Source organism: Carcharhinus amblyrhynchos, chromosome 1 (genome assembly GCF_965287045.1).
Source record: "Carcharhinus amblyrhynchos chromosome 1, sCarAmb.v2.hapA, whole genome shotgun sequence".
In the NCBI taxonomy this organism is placed as follows: Eukaryota; Metazoa; Chordata; class Chondrichthyes; order Carcharhiniformes; family Carcharhinidae; genus Carcharhinus; species Carcharhinus amblyrhynchos.
The window spans coordinates 108,881,064-108,895,764 of NC_137324.1; the positions used below are offsets into that span (position 1 = coordinate 108,881,064).

The following is a 14,701-nucleotide window of genomic DNA, read 5'->3' on the forward strand; positions in this document are numbered from 1 at the left end:
GCATCCGAGGGTTCTGAAAGAAATGGCGGAGGTGATAGTGGATGCCTTGGTGATTATTTTCCAGACGTCGCTGGATTCCGAGGAAGTGCCGGAAGATTGGAAAGCGGCTAATGTTACACCGTTGTTTAAGAAGGGTGCCAGGCAAAAGGCAGGGAATTATAGGCCGGTTAGTTTAACGTCTGTTGTAGGTAAAATGTTAGAGTCCGTCATCAAGGAGGAAATAGCGAGGCATCTTGAGGGGAATTGCTTGATAGAGCAGACGCAGCACGGTTTCGTTAAGGGGAAGTCGTGTCTGACAAATTTATTGGAGTTCTATGAGGATGTGTCTAGAGTGGTGGATAGAGGAGAGCCGGTGGATGTGGTCTTTCTTGATTTTCAGAAGGCGTTTGACAAGGTACCTCACAAGAGGTTATTGCAGAAGGTAAGGGGACATGGAGTTGGGGGTAGGGTGTTAGCATGGATAGAGGATTGGTTGTCAAATAGGAAGCAGAGAGTGGGGGTTAATGGGTGCTATTCGGATTGGCGGATGGTGACTAGTGGAGTGCCCCAGGGGTCGGTGCTGGGGCCTCAGCTATTTACCATTTATATAGATGATCTGGAGGAGGGAGCCGAGTGTATGGTGTCGAAATTTGCTGATGACACCAAGATTGGTGGAACGGCAAATTGCGCGGAGGGTGTGGAGAGTCTGCAGAAGGATCTAGATAGGCTGGGCGAATGGGCCAGGAAATGGCAAATGGAATTTAATGTTGGCAAGTGTGAGGTGGTCCACTTTGGTAGGAAGAATGGTAGGAAGGACTATTACTTATGTGGCGAAAAACTGCAGCAGGCGACGGTGCAGAGGGACCTCGGGGTCCTTGTGCATGAGTCGCAAAAACCCAGCCTGCAGGTGCAGCAGGTGGTCAGGAAGGCGAATGGGATGCTGGCCTTCATAGCAAGGGGGATTGAATATAAAAGTAGGGAGGTCTTGCTGCGGCTGTATAGGGCATTGGTGAGGCCGCAGCTGGAGTACTGTGTGCAGTTTTGGGCGCCGCATCTGCGCAAGGATATTTTGGCCCTGGAGGGAGTGCAGAGGAGGTTTACTAGGCTGATACCGGAGTTGAGGGGGTTGAGCTATAAGGAGAGGCTGAATAAACTAGGCTTGTACTCGTTAGAGTTTAGAAGAATGAGGGGAGATCTCATTGAGATATATAAGATGATGAATGGGATGGATAGGATAGAGGTGGAGAGACTCTTCCCACTCAGAAAGGACAGTAGGACTAGGGGGCACAGCCTCAAGATAAAGGGGGGGCGGTTTAGAACGGAGTTGAGGAGGAACTTCTTCACTCAAAGGGTGATGAATCTCTGGAATTCTCTGCCCGTTGAGGTGGTGGAGGCTGCCTCGCTAAATATTTTTAAGACGCGGGTTGATGGGTTTTTGATAAGCGAGGGGATTAAGGGTTATGGGGAGAGGGTGGGAATGTGGAACTGAGCCACGACAGATCAGCCATGATCTTATTGAATGGCGGGGCAGGCTCGAAGGGCTAGATGGCCTACTCCTGCTCCTATTTCTTATGTTCTTATTTGTTAAAAATAGCTGATAAGGCTGATTGAGTCATTTGGTGAAGTAGCAATAGATTTTATATACAACTTTCAAGAAGCATTTGATAAAGTGCCAGGTAGCAGTTAAAGGCGCAATGGTAACTTAGGTACAAAATTGGTCAAATAGGTCTTGCATCCATAGTTTTCTGATTTAAAGGCTAAAGTATTACCATAAAGCCAAATGAACAATTCAAATAAACTTGTACTTGAAGATTTGTGATTTGGGAGGAACATTGTAGAGGCAACAAGAGTCTCAGCTACCAGAAGGAGAACCGATGAAAGCCCTGTGTCACCTCTTTTTGAGAAGGTATGCTGCATTTTATGCCACTCAGGCACTTACCAGTCAAACAGGAATCAAGAAGGTTGGGGCAGGAGTATAGCACACACAACAGCTGCTGACTACCAGCAGCTGCTTTGTACTTAGCAGTGCCATAACGGGGGCAGTGGCTGCTGCCAGTGTTATTCCACACGATGCATCAGATCAAGAAGAGGCATAGGTGAGTGCAGGTTGTCGGGGGGAGGGTTGGTAGCAAGAGAGGAGGGCAGGGAGGAGGGCAGGGAGGGGGTGTTGGCAGCAAGGGAGGAGGGCAGGGAGGGGGTTTGGCAGCAGGGGAGGCAGGCAGAGGGGTTGACAGCAAGGAGAAAGGGTAGGGGATGGGGTGGGTTGGCAGCAAGGGGTAGGGGAGGGTTGGTTGGCAGCAAAGGAGAGAAGCTGGGGAGAACTTTCACACCACACTCACCCCCCTTCCCAGTGCATGGAGTGCCTTTGAACACGAGAGCCCCCTGAATCTGCTAGCAAACCCTAACAGGATTAGTTAACTGTATTCCTGCTGAATGAGCCCCTGACCACTGCTGAGCTAATATCTATGATGGCAGTATGAGGCCCTTCAGTGGGGGTTAATAGCCATCAATGGGCCTTCCTGCCATGGACATAATTGGGGTGGACCACCCTCCTGTGATTAAATGTGTCCCTGCCACCAAACATGTCTTAGGGAGAGGACACCAGATATGGCCCTAAAACGAAAAAGGATACAGAGTTTTAATTTTACCCGCCACTCTTTTTGACAATTCTAATAATATTGAATAGAACATCTGATCATTTTAAATGTACGCTTCCCTTAAAAATCACATTCAAACAAAAAATGTGTTATGGATGTTGAGCAAGGCTGGTACTGGCGACAACTTTGAGCAATTCTAAAAGGATGTCCAGTCGTCAAACTGCATTCTTAAAACAACATGAATTTAACAGATTCAAATTATTTAGTGCTCTGTCATAATTTCAGTATTATGCGAATAAGTGCATTGGCTGTCCTTTTTTCCAAGAGACAGTGTGTGTTGAATATCATAAAATCCCACATTGATCTGAAATAATGAGTTTTCGAGTAAGTACAACCACTAATTCCAAGAATCGGAAGCAGCAAGTCTGACATATTTTACAGCTTTAAAATAGTTGCTCGTCCTGTCGAACTCAAGTGTTTAATCGCATTTCCCGTGAAGTGGTCTTTCCTCTGGATGTGATATATATAAACGTCTCATGCCCTGCTTCTTTGTGACAGCATTTCCCACTCCTACGTGTGAGTAACATTGCAGACACAAGGAAGAGGTGACTATGTGAATGACAGGCTTTCGCTGGCTGTAATTCCCGCTCCGCTGTAGAACCTGGTCAGATGCAATGAGCGCACAATGCTGGTGAGCTGGCTAAAACCTCCGGGTGCAAGGAGACGGGCGGAACGTTCTCATGCTGCTGCTTTCACTCCACCCGGAGCAGAATGTAGTGACGGAGCGGCGCGCTGAAATATGGCGTTCAGTCTGGGCGGTGGGAGCTCAGGTGAGTCCAAGGGCAGGAGGGGGACGCCAAGAGGAAATAAATAAATTAGTTAAGGGATTGCAAATGTAATATTAACCTCCGGCCGGCTGTCCTGACTGCCGGAGCGGTGGGATTTGGAATGTGGCCCGGAACGGGGTGGACAGTGGGCCCCTCAGGGGGCTGCAGTGTAACCAGGGAGGCGCAAACAAACTGCACATGGCCAGCATGGAAAGGCAGCGCCTCGGCAGTATCCCCCACCCCGGAGCACAATCTTCAGTCCCAGCCTCTCCACTAGGGCGTAAAGGGGTGCAGAGCAATTTCACCAGATTGAGGGTGGAATTATGAGGACAGGCTGAATAAATGTGGGTTGTGTCCTTTGGAGTTTAGAATATGGAAGGCCGATCTAATCAAAATGATTCAATAAAATAGTTTCATCTGGTGCGTATGCTGGGGGTTGAGATGGATCTAGAACAAGAGGGCCAAAATCTTGACGTTAGTGGTAGGCCATTTAGGAATTAAAATAGGTAATGTTTTTTGCACAGTTGTCATGGTGGAATTTGAATTCCAGCCGAATAGGCTTCCGAGTTACACATTCAGTAACTAACAGCTGTGCTATTTTTCCCACTAAACTACCATGGGATCAAGGCTCAAGAAACTCTAGCGGTTATGCAAGGTAGCTCAATATTGCAGAGTATACAAAGTGCATGGATGCAATTATAAAAATTAGAAATGTAAACAGAGGGCATGAAAATATTGAAAGGAAAGCCTAAAGTTGCTTTTTACAAATAAATACGGGAGAACGAAGATAAAACAGTAGGACTAGGGGGCACAGCCTCAAGATAAAAGGGGGGCGGTTTAGAACGGAGTTGAGGAGGAACTTCTTCACTCAAAGGGTGGTGAATCTCTGGAATTCTCTGCCCGTTGAAGTGGTGGAGGCTGCCTCGCTAAATATTTTTAAGACGCGGGTTGATGGGTTTTTTGATAGGAGAGGGGATTAAAGGTTATGGGGAGAGGGCGGGAAAGTGGAACTGAGCAGCGACAGATCAGCCATGATCTTGTTGAATGGCGGGGCAGGCTCGAAGGGCTGGATGGCCTACTCCTGCTCCTATTTCTTATGTTCTTATAAAGAAAGAATAGGGCCTATTATATACCAAAAATGTAAGCTGTGTGAGGCTGAAGACACATACATTGTTCTTAATGAATAATGTTTTATTTTGTTTTGATTTTTGATGTATGTATAACAGACAGTGAAAAGTAATGTAATCACTAAAGCAGAGATTGATACAGACATTTGGGGAGAAAGGTAGTGTGCGAAGAAATAATAAAGTGCTTAGCATCTTTGAAAATAGATAAATTACTTTGGTTAAGATGCATTTAGGCCACTAAGCTAAAGAGGTAGTGAAGCTTGGAACATAAATTTTCAAATCCCTTCTGGCTATTGGCATGGAGCTGAAAAACTGGGACACTAACATTGTGATTTGTTTGTAAAAGGAGGAATGACTGAATAATTGCAGACCTAACTTTGGGAAGATGGAGAGGAGAAATTATTGGAAAAATTGAGACAGTATGCCCCTTTTGCAAGGACGGTTGGCATGGATTTATTAAGAAGGTTGTGTCATAACAAGGAGAGTTGATGAGGGTAATACATTTTAATGTCTATATGGATTTCACCAAGGCCTTGGACAATGTTCCACATAGCAGACTAGCCAGAAAAGTAAAAGTCCAGGGACTTGAACAATAAGTATTGAGTTGGATACAAAATTGATTCAAGAAGCAAAGGTTCATGGTTGATGGATGTTTTGTTAATTGGAAGATAATTTTTCAGTGGGGTTTTGCAGGCCTCAGTATACTGGGTCCGTTATTCTTTGTGGTATATCCTACTGTTTGGAGAAAACCACCCAAAATACTATAGAACCAAGGGATGAGTAAGAATGAAGAACTGAAAGAAATTAGCATTAGTAAAAATGTAATTTCATAGAAATTAATGAGACTGAAAGTTGATACATCTGTTGGACCTGATGATCTACATAAGAACATAAGAAATAGGAGCAGGAGTAGGCCATCTAGCCCTTCGAGCCTGCCCCGCCATTCAATAAGATCATGGCTGATCTGTTGTGGCTCAGTTCCACTTTCCCGCCCTCTCCCCATAACCCTTAATCCCCTCTCTTATCAAGAACCCATCAACCCGCTTCTTAAAAATATTTAGCGAGGCAGCCTCCACCACTTCAACGGGCAGAGAATTCCAGAGATTCACCACCCTTTGAGTGAAGAAGTTCCTCCTCAACTCCGTTCTAAACCGCCTCCCCTTTATCTTGAGGCTGTGCCCCCTAGTCCTACTGTCTTTTTTGAGCGGGAAGAGTCTCTCCACCTCTATCCTATCCATCCCATTCATCATCTTATACGTCTCAATGAGATCTCCCCTCATTCTTCTGAACTCTAACGAGTACAAGCCTAGTTTATTCAGCCTCTCCTCATAGCTCAATCCCCTCAACTCCGGCATCAGCCTAGTAAACCTCCTCTGCACTCCCTCCAGGGCCAAAATATCCTTGCGCAGGTGCGGCGCCCAAAACTGCACACAGTACTCCAGCTGCGGCCTCACCAACGCCCTATACAGCTGCAGCAAGACCTCCCTACTTTTATATTCAATCCCCCTCGCTATGAAGGCCAGCATCCCATTCGCCTTCCTGACCACCTGCTGCACCTGCAAGCTGGGTTTTTGCGACTCATGCACAAGGACCCCGAGGTCCCTCTGCACCGTCGCCTGCTGCAGTTTTTCGCCCCGTAAGTAATAGTCCTTCCTACCATTCTTCCTACCAAAGTGGACCACCTCACACTTGCCAACATTAAATTCCATTTGCCATTTCCTGGCCCATTCGCCCAGCCTATCTAGATCCTTCTGCAGACTCTCCACACCCTCCGCACAATTTGCCTTTCCCCCAATCTTGGTGTCATCAGCAAATTTCGACACCCTGCACTCGGTTCCCTCCTCCAGATCATCTATATAAATGGTAAATAGCTGAGGCCCCAGCACCGACCCCTGGGGCACCCCACTAGTCACCAACCGCATCCCAGAGTGTTGAAAGAGTTGGCTGTAGAATTAATGAATGCATAGGTGATCATCTTCCAAAATTCTGTGGAATCCAGAATGGTTCCTAAAGTTTGAGGTACAAATGTCACCCTACTATTTAAGGAATGAGGGACAGAGAAAACAAGTATTACAGACTTGTTCATCTGATATTAGTAGGAAAAATGCTAGAATCTACTATAAAGGATGTGATAACTGAATACACAGAAAATGCTAGGATTGGGCAGAGTCAACATGGATTTTTGAAAGAGAAATTGTTTGACAAGTCTTCTGAGTATTTGGGAATGTTATGAGCAGAGTAGGTAAGGGGGAAAGCCAGTGAATGTGATGTGTTTGGATTTTCAGAATGCTTTGCTAAGATCCCACACAAGAGTTAATAAAGTTAGAGTACAGTGGATTGGGAGCAATATGCCAGCATGGATTGAGAATTGGCGATGGACTGAAAACATAAGAAGAATAAACTGGCCATCTCAGGTTGGCAGGCTGTGACTATTTAGTCACTGCAAGGGTCTGTGCTTGGGGCCCAGCTATTCACAACATGTATTAATGATGTTGATATGGGAACCAAATGTAATACTGCCAAGTTTGCCAATGACACAAAACTAGGTAGGAATGTAAGTGAGGAGGATGCAAAGAGGCTTCAAGGGAAGTTAGGCAGGCTAAATGAGAGGGCAAGAACATGGCAGATGGAAGATAATGTTGAAAAATATGAACTTATTCACGTGGGTAAGAAAAGCAGAACTGCAAAATATTCCTTAAATGGCAAGAGATTGTGTTGATGACCAAAGGGACTTGGGTCTCCTTGTTCATGAATCACTTAAAGCTGCAGGAGCAGCAAACATGGGCGGCACAGTGGTTAGCACTGCTGCCTCACAGCGCCAGGGACCCGGGATCAATTCCAACCTCAGCTCATTGTAATGTGTGGAGTTTGCACCTTCTCCCTGTGTCTGCGTGGGTTCCTCCAGATGCTCCAGTTTCTTCTCACAGTCCAAAGATGTGCGGGTTAGGTTAATTGACCGTGCTAAATTGATTTTAGTGTCAGGGGATTAGCAGGGTAAATATGTGGGGTTACAGGAATAGGGCCTGCGTGGGATTGTGGTCGGTGCAGATTCCACGGGCCGAATAGCCACCTTCTGCTCTGTAGGAATTCTATGAACAATTAGGGAGGAAAACGGTATATTCGTCTTTATTGCAAGAACATTTGAGAACAGGAGTGAAAATATCTTTTTGTAATTGTTTAGAGCCTTGGTGAGACGATACCTGCAGTTTTGATATCCTTGCCTAAAGAAGGATATACTTATCACAGAGGGAGAGTAACAAAAGTTTATGAGACTAATCCCTGGGAAAGCAGGATTGTCCTGTGAGGAGAATTTGAGGACATTGGGCCTGTATTCTCAAGAGTTTGAAAGTATGCGAGGTAATCTAATTTAAACGTTCTTATAGGGCTCGACAGGGTAGATGCAGGAAGGATAGTTTCCCTGGCTGGGGGGGATCTAGAACTTGGTACACAATCTCAGAATAAGAGAGAGGACATTGAGGACTAAGATGAGGAGGAATTTCTTTACTCAGGATATAAATCTGTGGAATTCTGTACCCCAGAGGGCTGTGGAGGCTTAGTCATTGATTTGATTTATTATTTTGATTTGTTTTATTATTAGTATACAGTGAAAAGTATTGTTTCTTGTGTGCTACACAGACAAAGCTTACCGTACATAGAGAAGGAAAAGAAAGGATGCAGAATATTTCCACGAGAGATCAATAGATTCCTTGACATTAAAGACATCAAAGGAAATGGGGATAGTGCAGGAAAATGTTTTTTTTTTAGCAGTACAAAAGTATTTTCTGTTCATTCCTGATGTGAATCTAAATTGTGTTCAGTGAGCATTAATAAAAATGAAAACAAAACTCAGCTCCAGGATTTTACAGCCCATTAGGTGTGAAACTTGAAAAAGATATGGTTTACTTCCTTCTCCTCACAGAAAAAAGGTTCAGCTAAAAGTCCTTGGCCTGTAACCTCCTGAGCTTCGGGAAGTCTTAACAAGGGGGGCAACCCAAAGATGTGCTAAGGAACCCCCTTCACCTAGAGGTTCCCAGTTAAGAATTGCAGAGCAGTTACCCATGAAGTTTAAAATTTGGTTGGACAATTGCCCTGCAATTGAAACCATATGAAAGTATGATTTAAATTGCAAACTTTGGATGGATCAGACTACCCTACATTAACAAGACAAGTTAGAAGGATCAAAACCATTTCTAACTTCTGGGTAACGCTAATACTAATACCCCATGTAACACTCCCCTACCTCCACTGATCATCTGACCACTCCACATCAACCATTGCCACACTTCCGAATACCCAGCTCCTCTTCAGAGCATCACCCACAACTGAAACTGCTAACTACCCATCGTACAGCTGCCCTCCTACTGCCCTCCCAATCCTCACCCACACAATCCCCTCCACCGCCCCATCTCCAGTGCTACCTACCTACTTTACAACCCTACCCTCTTTCTCGTTTGAAAGTGGCTGGACCTTTAAACATATTTGCTTTCTGGTGATTAATGCTGTCAAAAAAGGGGTATGGGCTCTTTACCTCTGAATGTGTAGCCCTCAACAGAAGGCCTCCAGAGCACCATGTCCTACATTGTTCTCACTTGGCCTGAGTTAGAAGGTTGGGCAAGAGAATCACCTGGATTTTGACATAGATATCTTGGAGCTGAGTGGCAGTCTGACTCTACCACTTTGGGAGTAGATGTTTGCGCCATTTGTTTGCATTGTACTTAATTTTAGGTCACATGGGTCAGAGTAATATCTTATATCACTATTCTGTTCTTGATGAGTGAATATTTTATCTAGCATAAATATTCCTAAGTGTGATTCAGCATCAATGCAGATCCTGCTCCCATGGTCACATCCTGCTCCCTCTCCTCACACACAATTTAAAAACCTGTACCATGTTTTCTTAGTGATAAATCTGTTCTTTTTAGGAACCACTGGATTTTCTTTTGGTTCTTTTTGTGCCAAAACCACAGCACAGCCCAGTTTTGGTTTCGGAACCACCACCACAACAGCTTCCTCAGGATTTGGAGGTAATGCCAATGTTTTTACTACAGGTCTGCCTTTTCAAGGGTTGGGTGGGTACAGAGAATATTGTTTGTCAGAACTTTCCACCTGCTATCGGAAAACTTTCCTATTTGGTCAAATTGATGCCTTACTTTTCTTTTAGCTCAATTGTTGGCATTATATATTTGACAGACTATGTGCATTTGAAGTGCTTTTTTTATTGTGACAGCTTTTCCATTTTTTGGGGTTATTGGATTGTTTCAGACTGAAGTCTTCATAATTTGAGACATTTCTTAGTGTGCTTTTGGTTTTTTTCCATTTTGTTGTTGGCACTGATTCATTAAACATTGACCTGGCAAAGCCTCCGCTATGTTGTTTGGATAGTGAGGAACTGGAACTGTCACTATCTGCACTCCTGTTTAAATATTAAACCATTATAGTGCAATGAGTTCTATTAATGTTGGCATCTTTTCTGTTTCCCTGTAAAACTCTGATGAAAGTTTTTGTTTAGACAGTGAAACTGCAAACATGGTGGAATTTACCAAGCCGATGTGGCAGATGAGACACTCAGTGATCTCATTATGTGTGTGGGAGAGATGGATGATGCGTGACCTAATAATTTCAAGTCACTTTGGGTTCAGTAACTCCTTCCTGCGAGGATAAGTGTGAAAAGAATTCTGAAAGTCCAGGGAAACATCAAAACTAGACAACAAAGATAATAAGAGCTATAAAAGGAGAGGAGGATTTGTTACTTGATTGGTAATCCAGAGGCCTAGGCTAATGCTCTGGGGTACAGGTTCAAATCCAGCTATGGCAGCTGGTGAAACTATTGGATTGCTGTAAAAATCCATCTAGTTTACTGATGTCCTTTAGGGACGAAAATCTGCCATCCTTAACTGGTCTGTCCTATGTGGCTCCAGACCCACACAATGTGCTTGACTCTTAACTACTCTTTGAATTGGCCTCAGAAGACACTCCAGTTGTTCTGCAGAAAAGTAAAAGGATTAAAACTGGCTGGACAACCTGGCATCGACCTCAGCATCGGGAACAACAATGAAAAACCTAGCCCTGTTGACCATGCCCAGTCGTTCTCTCCAGTATCTGGCGACATAGCTAAATTGGGAGAACTGTCTCACTAGTTAAGCTGCAGCCTGATATAGTCATACTTACTGAACCATACCTTGCATACAATGTTCCAGTCACCATCCCTGGATATGTCCTGTCCCACCAAGGCTTGTACCCAGGTTGCAAAGTGGTATACAGTTGGGAGGAAGTTGCCTTGGGAGTCCTTGACATTGACTCCAGATTCCATGAGGTCTAGTTGTATCACGCCCTGCCATAGCTGACTAATTAGTACTCTGCCACATTGAACATTCATCTGAAGGAAGCACTGAGGGTAGCAAGGGCACAGGATATATTCTGAGTGAGTGTCTTGGTAACTCCACTGCTGATGGAGTTAGCTGAATCCTGAAGGATGTAACTGCCAGCCTGGGCCTTCAAGTGGTGAGGGAACCACCAAGAAAGGCAGATCCAGCAGTTTAAAACTGTGCATCGATGAGGCGCTATGGGCCATCAGCAGCAATCAATTTATATTCAACCTGCATTTGTAACCTTATGGCTTGGCATATCCTTCACTCTACCATTGCATCAAGCTGGGGAATCAAACCTGGTTTGATTAAGAGTGAGGAGAGCATGCCAGGAGCAGCATCTAGCATACCTAAAATTGAGATGCCAATCTGGTGAAGCTGCAATATAAAACTACATACATGCCAAACAAATGGAAGCAGCATTCAGAAGACAGAGTTAAGAGATCCCACATACGATGATCAAATCTATGCAATCCCTCCACATCCAGTCATGAATGGAAGTGGGCAATTCATAAACCTCCCTATCCTTAATGATTGCAGAGGGCAGCTCATTGGTGCAGAAGATGAGGCTGAAGTATTTGTAACCATTTTCAGCCAGGAGGGAAGGGTGGATGATCTATATCTGCTTCCCCTTGAGGTATGGAGCATAACAGGTCGCAGTCTTCAGCCAATCCAATTCACATCCATATCAAGAAACAGCTGAAGAAGTATATCAAGAAATAGCAAAGGCTATGGCTCTGACAACATCCTGGCAGTAGTACTGACAACTTATGTACCAGATCTTGCCACAATCCTAGCCAAGGTGTTCCAGCGTAGCCCGAATACCAATCTATCTGACAATGTGAAAAATTGCCCAGGAATGTCCTATCTAATGAAAGCAGGATTACTGTCTATTAGTCCACTCTCAATCATCAACAAAGTGATGGAAGATCATGAACAAATCCACAGATTCTTGCCTTGTTCCAGATATCCCATTTCCCTCACAGTGATGTTGTCAACTCAAATTTTCAGCTATGCAAAAACAAAAAAATTTTTCTTGCAACATTTGATTTTGACAGTTGTAGCTGTTAGAAGATATTAAGATACTTTAACATCTGACATATTGTTTTGGAAAAGTCATAATTTAGTCCCTTTCATTAAAAAAAAATTGTTTATGATTAAATTATTCTCAATTTCTGCAGAATGGTAGCTGGACTCTGAAGTTCTAAATAGTTTCCAAATTTTGGAGGTTAGTGAGTTTAGAGAATTAGTGTTTAACTTTGAAATAAGCAAATCTTCTGACCTTGAACTTGGGCAGATTCTCAAAATGGACAAGCAAACTTTTAGTGCCAGGCTGATTTAATTGATTTTTTTTGATGAAATCACAGTTTGTTATAACTAAATTGATGTAGGGGCTTGGATTCTGTGTTCAGCAACAAGCTAGCTCTTTAAGTTAATCAAGCTTTCAGCCGCCCATAGATTTCTGTATTGGCTTTTGCATGGCAGCCACAATGATTAAAAATCCATCTAGTGTACTGTCCTATCAAGGGGGCCTGGGACCTACATGAACAAAGCAAGTGACAGTGTGTTTCTTCAGCTAATGGGACTACCTGTCCCAGCAAGTGTAAGTTAGAATGTTTAATTCAACGCAAGATTACATACAGAAAGGAGAAGAACAATGCGATTAAGAAAATCTTGCATTACTGCAAAATCATGTTCATGGGTGCACCAATGTATTGGTTATTGCATTGGACAACCCAGACCTCAGGTGTTCAAGACCCACCATGGCAAGTTGTGAAGTTGAGTTCCATCAATCTGTGCCTTCGCATCAGAAAATATGCCCATAAAATTGCCAGATTTTTATGAAAAAGCCATGTAACTGGTTCAACAGAAAACATCCAATTTCTCTATACTGTAGCCAGAAGAGCGGAGTAATAAGCATGCCAATGCACATGACACATTCTAAAAGGCCAACTGTTTACTGAAGGTATATTAAATTATTTGTAGCCCAATTTTAAACTAAAGCTACCCATTTAATTAAATTTAATATTTCTTTGATATTTTTATGCTAAAAGAAGAAAGACTTGCACTATATTGCATGGGGCAGCAATGGTTAGCTCTGCTGCCTCACGGCGCCTGGGACCTGGGTCTGATTCCGGCCTTGGGTCACTGTTTGTGTGGAGTTTGTGCATTCTCCCCATGTCTATCTGAATTTCAGCCGGGTGCTCAGGTTCCCTTTCCAAAGATGTGCAAGTTAGGTGGAGTGGCCATGGTAATTGCGTAGGGTCACAGGGATAGGGTGAGGGCTTAGTGCCTGGGCAAGATACTCTTCTGGAGATTTGAGATAAATTTGATGGCCTTTTTCTGCACTATGGGGACTTCACAGCTAATGAAGTACTTTTATACTATCGGAAATGTGCCAGTTGATCTGCACAGCCACCTCCCACAAACAGCAATGAGACTATGACCAGACCACCTATTTTTAGGTATCATTTTGAGAGGTAAATATTGCCCAGGGCGTTGGGGAGAATACCACTGCTGTTCTTCAGATGTCATTTATGCACCCAAAATTTCTAAACTGTTACTTGCCATGCATTGCTAAGTCAGGATGTAAATATTCTCCTGCTGAAATGTCTCGAACCCTGGACTACATATCCTTTATTTATTAGTTATGTTAACACTGCAATGAAATTATTGTGAAATTCTCCTAGTCACCACAGTCCGACGCCTGTTCGTATCAATGAACCTAACCAGTACGTCTTTCAGAATGTGGGAGGAAACTGGAGCACCTGGACAAAACCCATGCAGACACAGGGAGAATGTGCAAACTCCACACAGGCAGTGACCCAAGCCAGGAATCAAACCCTGGTCCTAGGCACTGTGAAGCAGCAGTGTTACTACTGTGCTACCATGCTGCCTCACCCCTTTAACGTTGTCTGCTGTACAGCGTTTACACATTGGAAAGAAACCTGCATCTTTTCCATCATCCTTTGTACTTGAAGAAAGCAATGGCTTGTGGGATGTTCCTTTTTGCTCAAAGAATTTTTTTTAAAGAGGAAAATATTGACTTTTAGAATTCTGATTTTTTTTTTCTTACCAGCATCAAGGCTGTTGAGTTTGCTCTCCATCCTTTCTGGATTGTTCCTGTCACGTCACCAATAGAGGAAAGTGACAGGGTGGTGTGGGGTTACTGGAAATGTTTGCTCCAGCAAACCATGTTACAGGCTGGAAAATCTGAATTCAAAGGCAATAGGGGTACTCTTCCAGGATAACTTGGGATTTAAAGCTTAAGTTTATTTATTGGTGTCATTTATACCACAGTGAAGTTCCTATGAAAATCCCCTGTGTCTGTTCGGGCACACTGAGGGAGAATTTAGCATGGCCAATGCACCTAACCAGCGCATCTTTTGGATTGTGGAGGAAACAAGCACCCAGAAGAAACCCATGCAGACACAGGGAGAACTTGTAGACTCCACACACAGTGTCCCAAGCCAAGAATCAAACCCAGGTCCCTGGTGCTGTGAGGCAGCAGTGCTAACCTCTGTGACACTGTCCCCCCCCGCCACTGTTTGTGAAGCCATAATAAGGTGCACTCTAAGCCTTTACCAAGTTGGGAAGGAGGCCGAACAAACAAAATGGTAAGAATGCTTAAATGATGTTTAAAAGCATCTGTCATAGCTGTTCCAAGATCTGCCATTTTTTTTTCTGGAAAATACAAAGTATTTTGAAGAAACAGTATTGCCACTGAATTTTTCCTTTCCTTTCTGACAGAATGTTAGACTTGCAGAACATGCTGTTGAGGTCTTATGAAGAGAAGATAAGATTAA

At 43.8% G+C, this 14,701-nt stretch overlaps 1 protein-coding gene across 2 annotated transcripts in view; it reads left to right on the plus strand.

Moving 5' to 3' along the window:
- Positions 1-3,279: 3,279 nt before the first annotated feature.
- Positions 3,280-14,701, plus strand: part of nup54 (nucleoporin 54) — a 57,596-nt gene continuing 46,174 nt past the window's right edge. The window contains exons 1-2 of one of the 2 annotated variants that reach the window (XM_080190801.1): positions 3,280-3,406; positions 9,453-9,554. In XM_080190801.1, the coding sequence (XP_080046927.1) occupies positions 3,376-3,406; positions 9,453-9,554 (133 nt within the window). In that variant the 5' untranslated portion in view covers positions 3,280-3,375. The remainder of the gene's footprint in view (positions 3,407-9,452; positions 9,555-14,701) is intronic. The other variant, XM_080190811.1, reaches the window with a different exon arrangement.